The sequence below is a fragment of the Thunnus maccoyii genome, chromosome 20, assembly GCF_910596095.1.
Source record: "Thunnus maccoyii chromosome 20, fThuMac1.1, whole genome shotgun sequence".
NCBI lineage: Eukaryota > Metazoa > Chordata > Actinopteri > Scombriformes > Scombridae > Thunnus > Thunnus maccoyii.
In genome coordinates this window covers 17,709,903-17,733,726 of record NC_056552.1, presented here as the reverse complement: position 1 = coordinate 17,733,726, position 23,824 = coordinate 17,709,903, and the positions used below count along the sequence as shown (strand labels likewise).

The 23,824-nt window shown below is 39.3% G+C and overlaps 1 protein-coding gene and 1 long non-coding RNA gene across 5 annotated transcripts in view; one reads left to right on the top strand and one right to left on the bottom strand.

Moving 5' to 3' along the window:
- The first annotated feature begins 61 nt into the window (after nt 1-61).
- LOC121887531 overlaps nt 62-23,824 on the top strand; it is a 46,403-nt gene continuing 22,640 nt past the window's right edge. For all 4 annotated transcript variants that reach the window (XR_006092990.1, XR_006092989.1, XR_006092988.1 and 1 more), the window contains exons 1-3: nt 62-159; nt 837-1,047; nt 18,064-18,170. This is a non-coding gene — a long non-coding RNA (uncharacterized LOC121887531). The remainder of the gene's footprint in view (nt 160-836; nt 1,048-18,063; nt 18,171-23,824) is intronic.
- kcnj12a (potassium inwardly rectifying channel subfamily J member 12a) lies at nt 6,162-12,362 on the bottom strand. The gene has a single exon (XM_042398352.1). The coding sequence runs from the start codon at nt 11,959-11,961 to the stop codon at nt 10,660-10,662; it is 1,302 nt and encodes a 433-aa protein (XP_042254286.1). The 5' UTR covers nt 11,962-12,362; the 3' UTR covers nt 6,162-10,659.

The window sequence follows — 23,824 nt, the reverse complement described above, 5'->3', positions numbered from 1 at the left end:
TTTCGTCAGATGTCAGTATTCCTGTCGCGGATTGGTTAGAGAGAGGACTAACTGCTCTACGCTCAACGGCAGCGTGATGACGTAATAGCACCGCAAGATGTCGCTCTTTCCTAAGTTTAGAGTCAAAGTTTGAAGTTGTGTGTAAAGTCAGAGGGGAAGGTAAGCTAAAACGTACTCCTCATTGAACCCAGTGGTTTAAAATAACACAAAACTATCCAGCCGGAGGAATTCAAATTAGTTGTCGAACTAATACTTGAAATTTGTTCTTTTTGCTGAGAAAATCCACTGCACCTACCTAGCTTAGCAGCCAATTACACTACTATAGACACAATAATATCAAGTTATATTTTCACGTAAGCAAAATTACTCAAGTTATTTCAATGTCTAAATATCTTTGTTTTTCTTTTAATCTTGGCCATTTCTCTATTCCATGGCATAGAGGCTTTGTTGTCTTATGTAACCACCTCATTCAGTTGTGTGATTCACTGCCTCGCCTCGCTGCAGTTTCATCTGTTTTTGTGTTCATTTCAGTCCTTTTCAACAGGCCAGGGTGTTTGTCTATTATGTCACACCTTGGAGATCGAAAGAAATTTTTAAAAAAATGACTATGCCAAACAGCCAGTTACAGCAGAAACATGATTTGAAGCAATGCAAAAATTTGAGGTTGGTTTCTCTATTGGGCGATCAAAACAAATAAAGTATTATTGTAAATACTCCTCTTACTATTCACAACCGTACCCCCAGCACACCACATTTAGTTTTAAACAGTACTAATATGTATCCAAGTTTGGTCTGTGGACTTTTCTTAACAACTGTCTACTTTCTTTTGCACTCAGCTCTGCATCACCTTAAAGGAGATACTGTTCTCATATCAAAACCAACCAGCTACTTGTGGGAGTGAAGGTCCTGTATTGAGTCTGCGGCAACAAAGACATTCATTCTGCCTGACACTGGAGACATTGTCCTGGCTAGAGCCTAGAGTCTGCGTCCTGGGACAGAGCAATGCCAGCCAGCAAACGATGATCCATGCACCCTGGCATAGTCTAGGTAGGCTAGGGATGGCGGGGTGATGGGGTGTGAGGTGTATGTGTGTGTGTGTGTGTGTGTGTGTGTGTGTGTGTGTGCGTGCAGGGGAATTTGGGGAGAAGGATCCTATCCCTGTTGCCTTCCACTGAGAGCTGCATTAGAGAAGGGTGCTGACAGATTTGAGTCTACCCCTGGGGAGACCAGAGAGACTGTAGTCGCGGCTCTGTGTCTGTTCTCATGACTTCACTGCTGGGACAGACCCAGTTTTGCTGAATCTTATTTTTATTCTGTGTTACAGTGTTATTTGCTTAAGTTTGGAGCTATCAGCTGTAGCTTATCCCAGTACAATGGCGCTCACTGGCATTTAGTTTGTGGTATTCAACCCCCCACCCCCAAAAAAATTACCTGTGTGAGTACTTTCATGTAAGCCTACTTTTTACAAAAATGTATGTCCACCAGCTACGTCCAGAGGGAAGACACTGTTTACAGCATGTTCTATTCTGATTTTTATGAGTATAATTTTGAAAAAGATGTTTATCAGTCCCTCAAATGTAATTTAACTGGTGCTCTAAGCAACGAAAAACACATCTGAGCTCCACTGCACTGGGCTGAGCAACAGCTGCTATCTTCAAACATCAGCAAATAACACTGTATGGACTGTGTAAACTATTTATCAAATCTATCAGGGGAAATTGGTAAAAATCCACCTGTATTTTTGGCACCAAGGGCCAGAGGAGGATAATCTTTATTGAATAATAGAACTAGTATTTCATGGCTTGTGCCTCTGAGCTGCGGTATAACTGTATTTCTTTTATAGCAGGGCTACTCAGAACTATCTACAGTATACAGTATATTCACTGTCTTGCCCTTTCTTTCTCTCATCCTCTTAAACACACCAAGGACCTTTGGGCACAGAGAGGTAATTACCAAGGGTAGAGAGCCAGGAAATGAGAGTGGCCCCCTCATGTCCCCTCAGGTTGTCCCTTCATGTTGCTTCATGAATCAATAGACCAGAGGCACCTCCTGTAACTGAGAGAAGATAAGAAGCATAATGTATTGCCATGTTTAATGCTGCACATGGCCCCTTTCTCAGGTTAGAGCTCCAAAATCTCTACCTTGTTGAGGGAGGTTGCAGGTCGGATCAGTTGATTGGAAACATCTAATGTTAAGGCTGCGGTGACAAACTTTGGTTGCAAACACATATTAATTATAAGTGCAGGATTTCAAAAATTGTGACTTAAGTGCTCTCAAGTGGTAGTATCAAAAAAGACAATGGCAGACAGCAATGTATGCCTGAAAGTAACACAAAAGGCACTATTTTAATGGTGCAAGTGAAATTAGTTGTGTTTGGACAAAATAATCAGTCCAAGTATGAAACCAGTTCTTATAAAACTGAAGAATACTTGGTCCCCCACACACAGGTGTTTTCAATGATTGTGCTTGATTAGACCTCTTCTCAGGACCGTGTGGGCGTGTACAGACTGATTGACATTCAGTTTTGTTAGAGTTCGATGACATCATGTATGTACAGTTTATTGTGCGGAGGTCTAATTAGCCTTAGTGAAAACACCTGTGTGGGTATGCAGTGCCTTAAACAATTGCACTGCTAGTTTTTCTCTGAGATAGCCTTGCTGGGTACCGAGCTAGCAAGTACTGCTCAGGCAAACATTTGTTCAGTGGAGCTCCGTCGTCAGCACTTCTGATCAAGTTTAACACTCATTTTTAATATACTGATAGCTTCTCAACCACAGGCTTAGACAATGACAGTTGATAACATAGTTTTGGGCGACAGAGAGCCTTTTCACAGCAGACATTTTGACTTGTTATAGTAGAGAAATCACAAGCATTACTATTAACATCAATGACAGCTACATTACGTTCTATTCATGTGTCCCAGTAAGCCATGACAGTGTGAGAGTGAAGCCAGCAAGCATAATATCAGGACCTTGAAACCAAAGCATTTCAAAATGTTATGTTTGAAAAAAGCTTATATAATTTAATAAATGAGTGATAGGGTGATTTCATCAAAAAAAGGAGGGGGGGGGGGGGGGGGCTATGTGTTTTTAAAAATCATCTGCACATTTACAGCCTTGCAATTTCTATTCGGGAATTATTGACAGCTAATAGACGACATCAGTGGGCTCTTGGCTTATTACACAAGAAGACAAGCGTGGGTAGTATGACAAGGCTGTTGTGTCTCTTCCATTTGGGCAACAGACAAACAACAACAAAAAAAAACATGTCTCAGTCATTGGAGAAATCTGTATCACACTTCAGGACCTCAGAAGGATCAGTTTGTACTTTCTGTCAACTCAGCAACACTTTCATTTGGCTCCATTTTCAGTTTTTTTTAAGTCAAGAATGTGTGTTGGCAAATAATGTGTTGTGTCTGCTTAGAAAAACACATAGCCTGTATCTCTTTGTAGATTAATTTAATTTAAACTCTACTGTGTACCAGTCATTGATCTCTTAATGCTATGCTACATATTACTCACATCTTATATTAATTCTGGATTCTATTAATGCTATCATAATTTAAATTTGTGCCATATTCTTGACTTTCTTATATCATTTGCTGTAGTAATATTCATTGTAAAATAATGGGGTTATAATCTGATTACTTTATCTATATTTGGTGACATAAAAAGTATTTTGCTTTGCATTTACAATGTGTAAGATAGAATGACAATGAATCTGATTTGATTTCAGTTAAACTGGATTCATGAAGTGGAAAGGATCTGACTGTCCATTCTGGTTCGTTCTGTATTGCCCATTTGCGACACCATAGGACGGACTTAAACATTCATGTATGACTTGAAGTAGATAATATTCCCAAGGCAGAAAAGGCGTAACATAGATCTCAGACCTACAGTAAGTATCTTTGATTGAACGATACTATCACAGGAATTAACGGGGAGTACTTTAGCAGTGAAAGTGTTTGCCACAGAGGCACACGCAGCTTGACACTGAAGAGCTTTATATAGCCCCTTCAACACAGTTTCCTCTCATTTTACTGTCATCAAGAGTCCAGGCTACAGGGCTTTTGTTCTAGCATTAATTATAAGTAGTCTTTATAGGCTGGCTAGCAGAGAGCACAGTGAGGCCATATCTTTGCATCCTTTTACATCCTTTAACTGGCTCCAGAAGTCTTTATTAGGTGTTAACGCTTTTTGTTTTATATCATGTGAGCAAATGTGTGAGTCCAGGCCCCAGCTGGCTTAACCCCAGCTTAACTGTTCCCTGGGAGTCACGGAAGGGATATTCCCAAGGGATCCTGGGTGCTGCTATTGCGTAATTTAAACAAAATATCATGATGACGTAAAAAAATAAGTAAAAAAAACAATCTATCTTATCTCATCTATGTATAGATCTGTCTGTGTATCTATGTATATCTATGTATCTATCCATGTATCTATTTATCTATCTATCTATTTATCTGTCTATCTATCTATCTATCTATCTATCTATCTATCTATCTATCTATCTATCTATCTATCTATCTGTCTATAACCAAATCACAGTATCCATAATTAGCATTGGTCTCTGTTGAGGTTGTGTCTGGTTTGTTCCCCAGCTGCAAGCTTTTTTTTTTTTTTTTTGGACCAGTGGGTTACGTGGCAACAGCCTCCATATGGTAATTAATAGGTTTTATTTGCAGGAGCTGTGAATGTGAAGGGAGAGGCTGGTGCACCAGTGGCACTCATAGCTCTGGAATATCAGACAACTGCTAACAAACCATTATTAAATTGCCTGAGGGGTTGGTAGAAATAGGTAGTAAACAATATATTTCAGGGGTTTTCTAATTTGCATTTTTTTTCTTACCTTGCTGACAAAACCTTGCATCAAAACTCAACCAGCGTTTCATCCTAGAGCCCTGACCACAGTTGGTCTAGTTAAATCATGACGTACATGGATAACCAAAAACACTTAGTGCAAGAATACAATGGGGATTTGAGAATGAGAATTATTAAAGTAACCGAAGTCATTGTCTACTCATCCCATCTGTATGGCATGTGTTTGGGATTATATAGCAACTATCTCACTTGCAGGGCAGTTTATCCTGACATGCCCTTAATTATCCAGAATCTCTTGGCATCTAATCCTACTATGACAGCACAGCAGTTTCACATCACAGCTATCAAAAGTAAGCTCTCTTTTAGCGTCTAGTCAAATTCTGAGTTCCACAACCCATCTTATACTGATGAAAAATCTATAATGCTGTCATGCATTAGGCGCTCATTAACACTGTCCACCACTAATCCTGAAAGCTTCACTCCTACTTTATGTGTGTGATACCAAGCCACACAAAGCCTGACATAAACTGCCCAGGCCATGTTACATAATCAAACTTGGCAAAAGCTTGCAACATAGCCTCTGTGATCCCAGTGGCAGTTACTGCTGAGACCCGATGCCTGAGCTCAGCATAACCAGCGGCCAGCATGTTAATCCTACATCTGTCACTCACTGTTGGTGACTTAATCACCCCAACCTGAATTATTTAGAAAGAACTGATAGCCACAGATCTCGTGGAAAGTGTTCAGGATTATTCATCACCAGTTAAAAATTTGTTCAGTGCTGCTGATGACGGCAGCATTGTACAAGCAGGCTTGGGTACATGCAGTAACATGTCACGTGTCTTTCAACTCTTTAAGTTACAGAAAAACTATTCATTTGATAAAAGATGTTTCATGTATATGTAGAGGTTTCAAATTCCACGGTGCATGCTTTACCTTACATTAGGATATTTATGGCCATTTTTCACAAAAATATTTTTTTTAATTAAATCCTTCCATTTGCCTTATTTGAATAAGTTGAGCGAGGATTGTCAAGCAAGCAGACTTGGAGGACTAAGCCTTAAGTGTACTTTATATGATAAACACCCTTTTATTTTAAACTGTATACTATTCAACATAAAACATTGTTAAGAACATTATAGTATACATGACAATCAAATCACTGAACAGTAGAGACTGACCAATGAATCAGCTTGGACAATATATAATCGATTATGGTAAATGGAATGTACTTGTATAGCGCCTTTCTAGTCTTCCAACCACTCAAAGCGTTTGTAACACTACAAGTCACATTCACCCATTCACACACATTCATACGCTGAGTGGGTACAGGGGCTACCATGCAAGGTCCCAACCTGCCCATCAGAGGGAACCTAATCATTCACACACTGATGGCACAGCCATCTGGCGCAATTTGAGGTTCAGTATCTTTCCCAAGGACACTTCGACACGCAGACTGGAGAAGCTGGGAATCGAACCGCCAATCTTCCGATTAGTGGACAACCCGCGCTACCTCCTGAGCCACAGCTACTTATCACAGATTGATATTGGTGTATGATTTGGACAATAATTAACCAGAGAGCACTGACAAGAGATTCTTATCAAAATGCTGTATATTTATGGTGTATATTTAAAAAGGGAATATTAGCAGATATAACGTTACCAGATTTTTAAACTCTCAAATGACATTATCCATATCATCCTAAAATATCCAGCTCTGGTTGGGCTCTACTGAGCAGTGTAAGACCTTAAACTCTCAAGAAAAACCAAATGTACAGTTTCTATGCAATTGTGTAGTGTAATGCTTAGAAATAATAATGTTCTCTCAGTTCTGAGGTTATAGAGTATTAATGATTTCTCACGTGTTGTTGCCCCATTGATCAGAGAAAATCAGCTGCAGGCCACTTGCCCAGTTCAGCGGGGCCAAAAGGCCCGTGGCCCCGCTGGTTGTTTGTGTGTCACAGACAGTGATTAATTGATGAGCCTTCTTGAATAATTGGCCCCAAGACCAGAGAGTCATCTGACTGTAGTGACATGAATCTTGATCTCTCATCTTAAACCACCCCTCATGGTGATGTATTACCTCAGCGACCACTTCATCCATTGATTAGTCAACCCTGAGGATGTCCGGGGTTTGTATCGGATTTTACGTTTCAATATGGCCCAGACTGGTGGAGCATTTTCAACAAAAGAGATAAAAACATTTTTTTTTCACAGTTAGTTTTTTAATTGAATAATTTAAATGACTTTGAATTAAAATCAAAAGCCCAGTAGACATTTTGCTGGACATAGGAAGACTTCTACAGAGGTCAAAAGTTTTTCCAATCATCCCTTTAAGAGAAATACCTGTTAAATCACGAGCTTCTGTGCTGAAATGAAACAACAGAAATTAAATCATTGAAAACTGAGACAAGAATTATATTTCTGTCTCACAATAGTGATTTCATTGTAGTATTCTGATAAAAACAGATAAATATTGGTTGCTGTATTCTATCAAAAAGAACTTTGTATAAAAATAAGCAGGTTTGTTCAGCCTGGCTGCTTCCTATTACAATTTTTATAATGTTACTATGCTTTTTACACTATAAACTTTTTGTATGATTAGCTAAAACTTTTGTGTGTGTGTTTTTATTTTTAAGGGCTCAGGTGGGCAACATCAAAGCTGAAACAATCTCTGAAAAAAAGAAAATTCATCAGAAATGATTGAACTATGCATTTCAGTGATTCAGCATAGAAGCTGTTGATGCGTCACCTTTTTTTTTTTACCACAGATATTTTGTGAGTAGGTGCAGGGACACATCAGCGTATCAAACCTTCCCAGAAGGCAATGAGCATATAAATGTTTAGGGTCGGGTAAAGAAGGCTTCACTTATTAGCTGAAAAATGGTCTTTATATTTTACTACATCCTAAAAATTTCTAAAAAATAATCAATATATAACCAAGAAATATCATGGAGCCAAGCATACCCCTGGAGTTAAATGACTACTAGGAAAATATCAGTCATTTTGACCAACATAACGACCATTTTATGGTTCTTTTCTTTGTTTTCATGTCATAGTTTTTCACCATATCCTAAAGGTTTCCTTCTTTACACATATGTAATCTTTTATATGTGAAAGGAAGTTAACTAAAAGTGTTTAACAGGGACATGACATCCACATTTTAGTGAGGTAATAGATAAACTAGATTTGATAAACAGTATCTTGTGACACAACATAAACATGTTGAGGTTTGAATGATAAATTCTGACTAGGCATCTAGAATAAGGGATCATTTTCAAATGCTATTGTCCATGCCAAAGAGAAAAGTTTTGTCATGCATCATAATTTTGTCACTTAAACTACTGTATATAGTGATGGCATATGATTTTTAACCTATAACTACAACTATATATCTTAGTTGATTTGGTTTTAACTTCTGACTGATTGGACATTTGCTTTAATTAATGGCATATTTTAAGGATTAACTTAGATCTATAAAGAGACCAATTGCAAACTAGAGAATCAAGCACCCTTTCAGAATATGACTACCCATTTTTCAAGATCAGTCTATCCTTTTTTGGAAGATTATCTTCTTGGGAACAACTGCTTAAAAACATAGTCTGAACCACACTCCATTACTTTGGTATCAAACATGCACAAAGAAATCATACGCATACAAGTACAATAAAAACAACAACAAAAAAAAATAGGGTCATTCTCCTCACACCGTTTCTTTCAATTAATATGTGTGAATCAAGAATCATAAATATGCATGTTCAGTGTATTACAACAGAACCATTAAGAATATGCTTATTACAATTAATTCAGAAAGGTGTGCTTCAGTGTTTATTGCTTCCATCCAGACCGTGGTCCAGTGTCTTATCTCATCCTATTAGCATATTGCTAAAATGCATTTAGCTGTCTACAGTATGTGATGATTGTAAATGCCAGAGGAAACAACATGAGGAGGAAATAGGAGGAAGCTTTTTTTTTCTCTCAGTTTTACTGTTGCTCATGTATGTATATGTATTTGGACAGCAGTGACAGTGATAACAGGTTTTTAGCCAAACTTAGTATTGCACACATTAATTTTACTCATTAAAGGATACATTTGTCATGTAATAGTTAGATAATATTTTGTCTATAACCCAACCCAACCCTATAACCCCTAGGTTTGACTCCGTTAGTAACATTATAAAGAGCAGTTAAATTTACCCACTGTTGATGTAAAATGAATACAAATATAGGGCTGGCAAATATGTTTGGACTATTCAAACCTTATTAGCATAACGCAAAGTGTTGTAGACACATTTGCTCTTATAATGATTGTTGTTGATGTAGAATTAGGAATGGCTCAACTTTGGTGATGCTGAAACCTTACATTTCAATTTTAGTTTGACAATGGACTACCCTCTGGCCAAAGAAATACATCAGGACACTTCTTGTGTACATTTTAAAAGTTTGAAAGATATCAAATTTACACTATCGATTTAATTAAACTCTTGTCAAATATATTTGATGAACACAACAGTTACTCTTAGATATTGAATTTGTTCTTTTTTTTAATTCCTGGCTGTTTTTCTAAGCATTATGTTTTGATTAAAGCAATGTTATTACATTATTTAATCTCACACAGATCTCAATAGAATTCCTGTCCCCTGATACTATTAACAATATGCATAGATTCATTTTTAAAGAGAACAAAAACACATTAGTGTGATCAACTTTATGTCAGTTTGTTGATGTTAATTTCCGTATGGAATGGAAGAAAAACTGTTTTTGTTCAACTTAGTTTATTAGGTATATTTTCAAATAATGAAAATAAAGGTAGATTTTAAGGTGCATATTTTGTGGGGTTACAAATTGCTGCTATTTGTTTATAAATTTGATCAGTACATACCTGGATATTGCAACCTGTATCTTGCAAGAAATACATTTTTGTGAATGTGAAATTACAAAATGCTTTACTTTAAATCCGTTCTCTATCCTATTTGTGCTTTAGTTTTGTTGAACCTGACTACTTAGCAAATTTGTACATGACATGACATGATGTATAGGCCAATGAAGACAAATCATGATGTTGGTGGTTTGTAAGCTGTTTGCCTTGAGGGTGTTGTTTAACATATGAGGCATTAAGAGAGTTATAAATACAAAAGTTTCTCCAGTTCAGCATATTCCTTCATTTTCTTCATAGTGCAATTAATTTTGCCTACTCTTCCTATGTTGGTAGATTTTGTGATCACACCAAAACTAAAATGAAGGTGTTGAATAATGTTGTTTTCAGTGGCTCATGGTCAGATGTTTTATCATGGCTCATTGCATCTGAATGCTGCAGTACACGAATTTTCAATGTGTCACTGAACTCAGGTCCAGCAAATTACAGCAATGCAAGGAGAGCTTAAGAGAAGCCTTGTAACGCTATTATTTGTGCCCAAGAACAAGTTGAAATAGCACATTCTATTCTTTTAGAGGTGGTTTTGGAAACTGATACTGCACACAAAACATAACTTACCTAAGCAATGTATTTACACCTAAGATTTGATTATAAGGTTTTGCCATAAGCATTTTGATGCACTGTCTTTGAACACTCTTAACTCAAAATGACCATATGAAAAAAGATTCAAGTTTCCATGAAGGAAGAAGGTCTTTCTCTAGCCTTTTCCTTGATTGTAGACATTCCTTACCACAATTGCCTAAGCTGTGCTCTCCTGCTTTTCCCCATTCCTTCCAGTTAAGTCCCTTTTACTATTTCCAATCTATCACAGTAGTCAGCTCTTCCTATGGCACTTTGCATTGTTCTGCATTTTTACCCTTGAATAAAGTTATTGAAAGTTGACCCTGGGTCAGTGGGTAGAGGTCATATTTCCGACTCTCTACGATATGACCTTTGATCCAGTGTCCTGATGGCCTGTAAGCGTTCAAACTCATGTCGGCTGTTCCGGTCTGGACTGAGGTTTGCCAGTGCCCTGCTCCCACCACCTACATCCTCCTCCTCATCATCGCGGTTTAGGAAAGCCAGCTCATTTTCATAGCAGAAGGAGTTAGAGCTGGGGACTAGAAACTTGTTCTCCACCATGTCCTTGGCACTGCAGCGGGGGGTGGACGGCACCTCGTAGGTTTTGTGAAAGTGAGAGTAATCCACCTTGTACAGGTTCTTCTCCTCAAACAAGACTGGCTCGAACCGGTGACCCCAAAGGACCTCAGAGGCTAAGTAGGAGCTGCGAGCCTGTGTAGTCATGGCGGTTGCTTCAACCATCCCCTCCAAGATGACGACAATTTCAAAATCTGCTGTCTCCAGGTCCTGTTTGCTGATCCCAAAAAGGGGGCTCTCCTCATCTATCTCATGGAGAATAGTAATGGGTGAAACCAAGAAAATCCGGTCCAGGCCTTTGTCAAAACCCACATTAATGTCTATCTGGTCTAGGGGAATATACTCCCCCTCATCAGTGATCCGAGGTTTGATGAGCTGTGCCCTGACATGGGCCTCTACAATGTGGCTCTTGCGAAGGTTTCCTACCCTCCACATGAGGCACAGCTTTCCATCCCGCATGGCAATGACAGCATTGTGGCTAAACAACAGTGTTTGTGCTCGCTTCTTAGGCCTTGCCATCTTGGCCATGATGGCGCCAATCATGAAGCAGTCAATGATGCAGCCCACTATAGACTGGAAGACCACCATGAAGACAGCCACAGGGCACTCCTCAGTCACACAACGGTAGCCATAACCTATGGTAGACTGTGTTTCAATGGAGAATAGAAAGGCGGCCACAAATCCATTAACCTGTAGGACGCACGGAGTGAAGTTGTCATCTCCGGCTGGGTTATCCAGATCCCCATGCAGCAAAGCGATGACCCAGAAGGCTAAGCCAAAGGCCAGCCAGGAGACAACAAACACAAGAGTGAAGACTACCAGCATCCATCGCCAACGGATATCAACACATGTGGTGAATATGTCAGCCATGTAACGCTGCGACTTGTCGTCCATATTGGCAAACTGCACGTTGCACTGGCCATTCTTTTTGACGAAGCGGTTGCGGCACTTGCGGCGTGTGTGGATCTTGCCATTGCCAAAGCCGTTCATGCCATGCATGGTAGTGAGGCGGAGGCCCTCTTCTTCAGATGACACAATGCTGTAGCGATTGATCCTTCCCACACTCATGCTCCTGGCGGCGCCTCCAGCTGCAGGGTCAGAGCAGAAGGGCAGGCCTGGAGTCCCAGTGTGTGATCAAGGCCCCTCGCAGCTTGATCACTGGCAAAGCTGCATTTTAGTGAGTCATAGACAGGGAGCTGGGTGGGAGCCTTGCGCTTTAATCCAATCCCTGTAGAGAATGTCAGGAGAGGAGAACAATGTGAGCATCTTTCTGTGACATAATGGACAAATCACACCATACCTGTTTATTGAATCTCACTAAAGAACCAACCATGAAAGCTTTTAGTGACTGAACGGCAAAACATTGTTACATAAGTAACACACATGAACTGTTTTGCTACTGTCCCAAAAAGAAGGCTATTGATATTAATATATCATCACACTGAATGAACTGCTTGTGTATTCGAGCTTAAATACTTCTTATCTAGATAAAAAATAACATTTGTGATTAGATATACTAGATTAATCCATGTTGATGAAAGATGAAGGCAATAAATTACTGTTCTTCCATGTATTTTTTGTTAATGTGTAATTTGCTTGTTTATTATGATTTCCCATTAACCAACTATCACTTTCATAATTGTGTTCAAAATGGTTTAGATTAAGTTTAGCAGCATTATGGTTTATGTGTTTCTTGTCCCGCTTCCTAGCACAAGGTTTAAAGTGTCAGTATCCATAATACCAGTTACTTCACACTCCTTCTCCTCACCATCTTGCTCTCTCTAAAAATCTGAAAATCAATTGGCCCTCATTGGCCCTGATGTCTGCGGGGTGAAGAGCTGGCCTCACATTAAATCCACTTATGTCACAGTGCATTTCCTATGCTTTTCTCTTTCAAATTATAAAAAATGTCAGCACTGGAGACAAACTAAGTCATCATCTAGCAGATGTTTATTATTATGTAATAACAAAATGTGACCACCTTGTGAGTCAGTGCTCATATCTGGTAAGGTGTTATAAAGCGAGGCAGGCTGTCATATTTTAGGCCTACCAGTGATAGGGACGGTTATCTCTCCTTAGTTTTCAGCACGCCGTGGTTGTATTTACAGTTTATCAGCAGCATGCCATGCAGTCATGACACATCCAACAGACAAGCTGCGCTCCTCTATCTGTTTTTTTGTAGCCTAAGTTTGCCATTGTCCTTTCAGGACAATACTTTAGTGAGGGGAGTAAGGAGGGGGGATGTTTCTGTGTGTATTTAAACCAACTCCTGAGGGATCTCTATGTGTGCCACTGATTGAATGGACACACAATTCCAGATGCTGCATACAGGGATGGAGAGCGCATGACTCCATTTATTTGACCCCATTCTGTACAATTTGCAGTATTATTAATCATGTTGTGAGGATGCGATAAATTTAAAACACCTTCCCACGGTGCTCCACACAAGTAGATAGTACATTTCTCCCTTGTGCAGTGCCCTGTATTACATACTCATTGTAATTACATACTGTATCTTCATTTTAGAATATTACAAGTATATTGCAAGATTAGACATACAGCCTGCTTAACAATGTATGTGTCAAAATGTTAATTTGGTATGAAGGGGAGTGTATGTCAGTATGGCAGTCATTGCCTCAGTCAGGTAGCAGATAACCTGGCCACTGCGCTGGATGTTGCACCTCGGGGTCAAGGAGTTTTACATGGGAACTGGACGGAGGCCCCTCTGGGTGCAGACAGCTTTTATCGCCTGGCCACATCCGTTATGTGTCTGCCTGCCTGATTTGGGCCCTGAAGACTTGACAGTTCACTCATGTGCGCTCCCAAATCCCGGGTGCCCTGCCGTCTGCACACTAATTCCCTCCTCGCTCACACTCTTTCAGGTGGAAGTGTTCCTGATCTGAAGCCAGATTACCTCATGCACAATCTTAAAATTGTCCCTCTGGGGTCAAACACATACCTTTATCAGGAAAACAAACTGTGGCTAAATGTTGTGTTGTATTTTTATACTTCCAAAGGCTTTTTTTGCTTTGACAATATCACACAACATTCCCAAAAGAATGGAGCTGTCAATGCTAAAAATAGTAATCCTGTCGCTCCTCTCAAATTTGTAAATCTGCATATATGTAAACCAAAATGGATTTTCTGATCCTTGCTGATTGTATTTGGCGCTTGATTGTTACACAGTAAGTTTAATTAAAAATGTTTGTGTTCCTTTGCTCACCTGTTAGCAGCAGGTGGGCCTCTATGACATGGCAACCACATTTGACAGTGTTATATAATTGAGATGAATTCTGAGCCTGAACTCCGTCTCAGCATTTCACATTATACATCTTGGTCTCGCATGACCTGAGCATCCCTTCACGGTGAGCAGTCACCATATCATACTGTAGTCACGCAGTGTCAGGTGTCCAGTGAATTGGTCAAATGAAAGTAAAAACCCTCCCTGTGTCTTTGGAGTCATTAGATAAGTGCCTTAGAGTCTCATGCAGAAAGCCTTTGCTGTAGCAACATGGGAAGCTCTTCAAATCAGATTGTCCCTCTGAGAGGTTGTGCATGTAAGGTCTGAGTGGACATGGTGCTTAAAGATTAATCTTTGTCACTGGCTCTTTGATGGATTTGACAGTAGCCTTTACTGTGCCAAAAGGTTTGACATTAATTTAAGCAACTGTTAGAGACAGTTGAATATTTATAAATCTGAACTGCATTAATCATATTGTAGTTCATTTGAATTCATTTGAACTAATTCAATTAGACCTTAAAGGCCAATCTGTTACTTAGTCATATTAATTACAGGGACAGTATATTCACATATAAAGTAATTGACAAGCTGGTGTTGTAGATGAAAAATAAGGATTTCTAGGTTATACAGTTACTTTTGTGCTGCTTTTACCAGCATAAATAAACCTGTAAAGGCACATTTCATTCAAATTTAAACAGAGATTTCCCCGACAACAATATTTAGAACTGATCCACTTTTAAAGGTGGAAGATTTAGTGTTTAGTCTTTATATTGAGTGTCAATTAATTTGGGAGTGGTGGCAATTTCCAATCTTGTCTTTTAAATTTTGGTTGTGTGTCAACCACATTTGTGCCTTTAACACTGGTTGTTAATTCCTAGAGCGCTACATCACCTCTGTGCAAATCTTGTACTACAAGCAGTGTGAAATAACAGCTCAGCACAGTGGGAGGCCATTAGTAGTGTATTGTTGTATTTACATTGTTACGTCATCTTGCAGATAAAATACTTTGAGTTTAGAATACAGACGTAACCAAAGAATATGTATCTCTGATTCAAAAGGCAAGACTTGGAAAGTGATTTGCAGTACTGCCAATAATTTCTTGGATAACCTTTTGTGACCTCGTCTGCTGTACATCTTCTTGGGGAATTGAGAGGAGCAATGAGGGGAGATGATAAGCTTGCAGCTGATTAGGATGAATAGGACGAATAATTGTATGTGCAAAATAATGGAAGGGATTGGGGAGAACAATGAGGCGGAGTGGGAGACTTCATCTCAAGACAAGCATGCAGGAAACTGAGCTCCACCACTACGATCCCTGCCCACCTCCCAAGGCCATTGTGAAGGAAGAGCCGAGGCTCAGGTGTCATTGTATTTTCCTATAGCTCACCACGCGGAACTCATCTCATCTCAAGTGACCTACAGGTATTTTCCTATAGAAAGTAACACCACTTCAACATGCAGAGATGCTGTATGATTGGCGAGACCTTACACAAACAGCTTTTTAGTTGTTTGCAAATGTAATGCAATAATTTGGTGATGTTTTGTCAATTCAAAGGCTGTAACTGCTAGACAAAGAGACAAAGATAATAGTGTAAATAAGAACCAGACAGTAACAAACAACGGAGGCTGCTAGACTCGGTATGTATGCCATCGCCTGTGCTGGGATGCCATCTCAGGTGGTTTTTGAGAGAAGTGGTAGAGAGAAGTGTTCATGAAGAACTCAGTCACCTTTTCATATTATAACAGCTGGTATATTCTATGCAAGTGGAACAAAATCTGTAGTTTTTGCTAGCTGCACCTGTAGCTTCTCCACCGTTTGAACACCTGGTTCTCATTGATTGATCATTGCCACATGTGAGCTTCTCACTGGGCTTTTTTGATCTTTATTTGTGCAGTTTTTTAATTACCTGCACCCATTCACAAAGGCTGAATCACCCATATTAAAGCTGAGCTATGTAATTCCTAATTTTAATTGACACCTGTTGGTCTGAGCACACAAGCTTAGATATATATAAATATATATATATGTTGTTATAGTTTACCCAATACTAGACCTTAATATATTAAGTCTGACTACAATATATATAATCTGTGGCCCAGGTGTCTGCTATAATATTGTTCTTTTTTTCTGATGTGTTATACTTTGTGTTTTCACTCCATGCATGCCAAAAACCAATTTTAGATAATAAAAGTGAATCAAACTGAGCTAAGCTTAGATGAAAAGCAGGATGAGGTCATTGAACTGTCAACACCGCATAATCTTCGTCCTCTTCATCCTCCGTCTCTTTTGTACCCTCACATTAGTGATTTCTTCTTCTTCTACAGTGATGGAAAAGTGCAGTACCTGCGTCCACACATTTAGCCAATAATACATGCTCATGTCTGTCCTCAAGTATTATAATGCTAAATTAGACGTTACTGTTAGCTATCTGATATACCCCTCTCAGAAAATTGGGAGCCTTAAAAGTGCTCAATTGGAAACCGGTGGGTTTATTATTGAGCTGTTTGTTGATTTGGATTGGTTAGATTTAATGCAGAAATACGAATGTTGTGATTTTATTGGTTACACTAAAGATATATGAATATATATTTAAATAATCAAGTGATTCCTTTTTATTTGCAGTTCTGTCATTAATTAGTCTGAGAAGTATGAAAAATAATTACAAATACCCATCACAGTCTATCAGATTTGAAAGTGTCTTTGTTTTTTTTAGGGGCTGTTATCAGAAAATGTTTTAGTATTTTTAACCTGATGAATGACTGAGTCTAAGATTAACTATAAATTAATTGTCACCAATTCAATCTTTGTTGACGACTAATCGATAGTTTGATCATTTCAGCACTTCAGTACTGTTGTCACACAATGTATTCATGTCGTTTCAGCCTGCTCTCCTGTCTTAGTGAACAAACTGAGATTAGGATTGAGATGATGGAGGATGACGTTATTGTTAGATGCAAACTTGATTGGCTGTTAAATTCAGGATTTAATTTTCGTTTTAACTAATTACATGTAAGGTTTGTCTTTTTTTCTGCTTTCTAGCTGCATTTCAGTATGTTTTAACCCACTGGAAGCTTGTAAACAACCTGATATCGGCAGTCAGGGCCCTTCTGGCCGATCCAAAATCTAAGCTAAAGACTAAAAGTGATCAACAATGACTGAGAGCCTCAGGTTCGCAATATCAGCATCAACCACATTCTACAGAAAGGCTTTGTGCTGCTGTAAAACTATACACTGCTCATTCGTATGTAAGTGGTCAGTAACCCATCGTTTGCTGTTTTGGCTCTGAGGTTAAAGGGATGATTTTCACCTTTAATTTGTGATGTTTACGTTCATATCAGAACAGTAGAAGCAATTTTTCATACATGGCCTCTCAGTTTTAGTGGACCAGATGTAATTGGACAAAAAGATAAGCTTAAATGAAGTCATCATATTTAATGTTTTGTTGCAAAACCTTTGCAATCAATGGCCAGGTGCAGTCAACTCAAAATGACTGGCATTCTATACCTTTGTTTTAGCTTCTTGGCTTATATTTATAGCTTATTTATTGTTCATTTACAGTTAGAGTTTTATTTGCACTTTCTAATCAATATAAAATGATTCATGAATTTATAACACTATAGACCAATGACATCTGACAAATAATGGTGTGACAATCAGGCTGCAAGTTAGAAGTGAAGTTTCCTGTCCTCATCTTACCTTTTTTTCTACCTGTCCTCTCCCAGGCTGCAGAACTAGAAGATGATATCTTCTCTCCCAGTGTCCATGTTAACCAAACTGAGGCATTCTCCGCATCTGTCACCGCAGCTGCTCCTTCTTTGTGTGTTACTCTAATTCCGAAGAAAACCACTCCATCATCTTCAGCACAAGGCACAAACCCCCTCTGAATTTCTTCATCCTCGCTTGATCTCTTTGCCTCTCTCTTTTTCAGGAGCTGCCCGCGAGCGCAGATGAAATGCAGTTTAGACCGGGCTGAGTCGCACCAGAACCTGGGGCCGGGCCGCTTCTCCTCAGTCAGTGTCTGGACATGGAAAACAGGTGCGAAATGTGAAGCAAGGGCTATCCAAGTGATAATTCAGGCTTTTGTATTCCCCATCTTCTGAAGCAGTTTCTTTAGCTGGTCTTGTGCTAATCTCTCATCTTTTCTAACATGAAGTCAATCCTTCACATTTACCCATAAACCTGTATGATACTCTCTCACTGCTTATTAACAGAACAGCTCTCTCTATCAATCTTTTGCAATCTGATCTAGTTGGACTGCAGCTCTCTCTCTCTCTTTCTCTCTCTCTCTCTCTCTCTCTCTTTCTCACTCTCACACTCTCTCTCCCTCTGTCCCTCTGACTATTTCTTGCTCACTCTCTCCCTCCCTCCCTCCCTCCCTCTCCTCTCTCTCTCTCTCTCTCTCTTTCCCTCTGCCTCCCTCCCTCCTGTGGTGTCACAGAAGCTGCCATTTGCAGCCTCCCTCCCTCCCTCCCTCCCTCTCTTTTCTCCTCCCCTCCTCTCTTTCTCTCTCTCCTGTTGTCTCTCTCCCTCCCTCCCACATCATGGCACTACCAGTTGACAGCAACTTGATGCACAGACATATCATTCAGAAAACACAAGCAGACAATTTACCATTGTATTTGATCACATGTTAATCAAAAGTTAGATGGAAGCAACATTATGAAACAAGGCAGGATGACAATTTCACAATGACTTCTCACATCAAATTAACAACGCAGAATTTGCTGCCTTTTTGAGCCCATCTGCTCTGCTTTTACTCTGAGATAAGTCCTGTTATCCCACCATTAAGCTTCATAGAAAAGGGCTGATTCACTCTCTCTATTACTCCTCTATCAGAGTTAAATGTCTGAAAAAAAAGCACCTGTAATTTCACCTGGCCCTTGCAGCACCAGGTGAGGATATTAACTGTTGCACAGCTGTGACGTGACCAGGGCAAATCTCCATGTATCTTTTTGACCTGCGGTAGCCTGTCACCATATTGAAAGATTCTACGCGTGCAGTGTATGTATGGATATCATGCTGCTGGGTGGTGTGTCTCAGTGCAGAGTGATGCCTTTCACACTTGTCACCAACAACTAATCAGCAATATTTGACCCAAGGATGTGCGTGTGTGCGTGTGTGTGTGCATGTGTGTTTGACAATATGACAGTCTCACCACACCAGGACTCCCATGTCAGAGGAATTGGAATTGAAGTATGCCAATTAGTCTGTTAGTCAGCTCTCCGTTCTGCATATGAAGTCTCACAGAAAAAAACAAAAACTACCCAGGATGAGCTGTTTCTAGCGTTCACACAAGACTGTTGTCTCTATGTGTCACTGTGTCTGTATCTCTGAATATTCAGTGTCCCTTGTTTTTACATTCAGGTGTTTTTGGGAGCAAGCTGTAGCTATTTCTCCGTCGGCACCTCTGTTGAGTACATTACTGTTACCCTTGACAGCTCCAAAGTGTGACATTATCCTCAGAGCTGAGTGCCTGCGCCCCTTTTCTCGCGTCTTTTCAGAGAGCCAGTCATCAGTCAAGCGCTATAAGAGATGACAATTAGTAAGGGAGGGGGCTGAAAGAGTGAGAAGTTTCTAAATACAGCCATACTGGCTCAGCCCCAGCTTTATCACTAATGATTCATCAGTGCAGGAACCCTCTCTTTTTTTTCCCTTTTTCTCTCTGTAGTCCTGTTCTTTCTCCTTCGCAGCCTCTGATTTCAGACTTCTGAGGGTGATTTGCAATAGCCTGTGTGTGATCATCACCAGGCTATTGTGTTTGGCCGAGGACATCAACTAATGCAGCTCAAAGCTTCCTTTTAAAGTGCCTCTCGGTCTGTGTCGGCAACAGGTACTGTACCGGATCCCCGCATAATGTAAGGCTTCGACGCTGTGGCGCTGCAAGCCTGGAGAACAGTAGATCACAAGGTTCACATATCCAGACTGTAAACCTCGTTATGTAACTGCACCATAATCACAGGTGGCAGCTCACATATCCTTTGGATGTCTGTGTCTAAATGAGAGGGTTTTGCCTCCCAGGGAGATGGCTAAGTGGGATTCACTGCTGCTTCCATGGCTACAGGTATAAAACATTTTCACTGTTTTCAGACCAAAAAGAAATGGTAGAGATGAAGAAAAAAACAGAGGGAAAGAGGAAGGGAGGGGACTGTTGGTCAGCTACGGTCATTACAAACATGACTCATCAGAGAAAGAGTGTGTTGGGAAAATTAAAAATGGAGATCATAATCCAGTTAATATTGAATCTGATTTTTTTTTTCTTGCTTGAATGGGTATATTTTAATTTTTTTTTCTTAAATTGATTGTTTTAACCAAACTCCAGTTAATACACCAATCACACCTGGAGCTGCACTTGATTGGCTCCATTTACTAAAACATGTCTATTCAGGCCATTTTGCAGCATTTGATCTGAAAGACCTACATGCAGTGCAGTATGGCGACTGTTCTGCCCCTGAGGAAATATAATTCTAATTCAATAACTAAATGACAAATGAAGAAGTCAATTGAAACTACTTTTAGGCTTTGATTTTACATCGATATAATTATACATGGCATTGATTTCACAAGAAATGTTGCGACCCTGAGCTATGATGTAACTGAAACAAAATCACGAAAACAGGCTAAATGTGAAAATGGAAAAGAAAAGTGACACACTGAGGTATGGAAACTGCAGCTGAGCAGAGAAGTGAAGAAAAAGAAGAGAGAGTTTGAGATAGTGAGATCTCTCCACTGCTGCCAGTTGTATGAAGCAAGGTGTAATTTGCATTAATCAGAAGGGTCCTATGAATAAACTTTTCACAATCTTTCTGGTGATAGTGATTGTGGCGTTTCATCTTTTACAATAAAGCTCGCAGGCACAGGCAGACACTGCACAGGAGCTCCGCTGACTTATTGCTGCTGACAGCTCAATCTCTCTCCATCATAATCAAGAAATATCATCCGAAGGATTTTGGCACACAGAGTGAAATACGTATAAAATATGTGCTGTGACAGTAATGTCTGATACTTCAAATAAATTAAATCAGCATGTCTTTTTAAAAATTTAGGTGAAGATTTATTTAATTTGCAGGGAATAGATTGGATGTGTAAGCATTTTATATAGGAAATCTGTCCCATGTGATTTTGATTCCTCAAAACCACAGCTACACCTTTTACCTTTTATCTTAACAAATCATCCTGTCCCGCATTAATGCGTCTTTATATTGTGTGGAAGCCCGGAAGAGCTCTGAACTTCCCCCTCCCTCCCTGTTCGGCTTGTCATTAAGCACCCCAATTACATTATTCTCTGAGACTCCTGTCTAATGCAGCTATTTCAGGCTTTGGAGCCATTCCTGTTCATTTCATTTTTGCAACTTCATTTCTCGTCAGCAGGGATTAGGAATGTGATATTACTGTACTCACGCTGGCTGAAATAGTTGTGAAAAGGCCTTCTTGTTCTTGAGCCCAGCTGGTTGTTGTTTAGTGTGACGGTGGTGGAGCGTGCATGTGTGGGGGGTTGATTTGTTGGACAGTGTGGGAAAAGCATCTTAGATAAGATAAGATAAAATAAAATATACTTTAATATCTCTGTAGGGAATTTTTTTCTGGACTCTGTCTGTCACAAAAGATAAAATCATACATACTGCATAGTAAAAGAAAAAATGTCATCATCGTAACAGCACGTTGCTTCCATACACATACACAGTTTGCACATACACATACACAACAGTTTTCCTGTACACATATACACATACACACCTGCTGACAATGGCGACATTTTGCACAACCTTCATGGCCAACATCTACATTACATATTAGTGTTGAGAAGCTTAATGGACATCTTACACAATCTTAAAAATTATCCAGAGCAGATGGTCTTAAAGCCTTAGTTTTTTTTTGTTGTGTTGTATTTTGTGCTGCAGTGCCTCATTAAGTGCTTTTACATAGTCCAAGATGTCTAGTTGCTAATGATGTCCATTGGAGGTTCCAGTTTGGCAAAAATCCCATGTAATAAAGGAAAATAGTGTCTTTTATTGGAAAGAAATTGAGACAAATACTGAAAGGTAATTGGGTATGTACAGTATTTTGCACATGTTCACATACAAAGCTGTTGATGTGCATGACTTTGATGTAGGTTGATGTATATTGTATAATGCTATTGAGGTCTGATACCTGTGAAGCCCCATTCAGACCAACCACAAATGCGGCATTTCCAAGGTCACTGTGCACTCTGAAAGATGGTATAAAGGAGTTTGAGGAAAAAAATGTGTTTAGATGGTGAATATTTTGATTATATTTTTGATACACACCACCATACACTCATCTTCCTTTGTTAAACATGCTTGTTAAACCATGTTAAGCCAGACCTACCATGAGCCTTAGAGCCATAATGTGGCTACCAGGCATTTAAGTCCATGCAAAACCACTGAGTGTCCTGCTTACTGTCCATCACCTGACACTCACAGGAAGCAATAGAAAGTAATAATCCCTCATCATCATTGTAAGCCAGATCCACAGTTAATTTCCAGCCAGGTTTGATACTCTCAACTTTGTATTGATTTTTTTCAGGAAAATACTGCAATAGTAGGACATTGCACAACACCTACTACTCCATCACAATCACAGGGGCCATGACTGCATGTGAGGACAGAGGCCAGTATTGCTTTTACATAATGACTCCTACAGCTGCACTTAAAATCCCTCTTTCTCTCCGCCTCACTCTGGTTTGGCTGGTGCTACGTTAAGTCCAGGAAATGAACAATGGCCATTCTACTACATAATAACGTCACTCTTATCTTACACCTGTGTCCATAGTCTACATTTGAGTAATGTTTTCTCCAATCAGACTTTGGTAATTATCATACCAAGGCATAAATAGGAGTGGGTTTTGATTGGCTGACAGATGTTTCAGGCAACAGTTTAACTACTGTTCTAAATTAGTGCTCCAATGACAGTAAACTTTAGGTAACAATAGTAATAATACAAACTTACTTGTGAAACTAGCTCATTTAACAGTTTCCCTTTATTTGCTTCCATAAGTCGTCATAATATGAGGTTGATAATGTCACTCCATGGTGCTTCAATAAATACAATAATGGTATCCACATTGGTAATTTTTTATCTGATACTCGTACTGATCTACTTTTACATTTTATTTGAATTCAATGTGCAAAATGCAATTTCTTTATACTTGAGTCATCGGTTGGTATACCTTCCTCTTCATATTTAAAAATGTTATGCTGACATGCTAAATTGAATTGCAATGCCAGTTTTAATCTCCAAGATAACACTTGTTTTTGGATCAAAAGTAGGTTGTAATAATATGCGTAGCTGTAGCATTAATTTGTCAATGATGAATATTGATGCAGGGACAGTTTATGGCTCTTAGGTGATCCAGGAGTGTAAATCCTTCTTTACATGTCTGACAATATTGTCACTACCATTTAGCTAACTTCTACCATATTGTTTCTTGGTGCTAATGCTAATCTGAAGGGGTTTTGAGTAATCAGGAAGGAAAATCAAGGAAAAGCTGGTAATGTATAGAAAACTGCCATGTGACAAAGTTTTGAGCACCCTCTTTACATCTCCTACAGTGACAAGTGTTAATTTACCGTTGACTGAGGCATGAATACAGCCTATTGTTAGCCAGTTATATAAACTCATTGTATAGTAACTAGACTTACTAAACTTAAATCAGTGAGGTTTTTACTGTC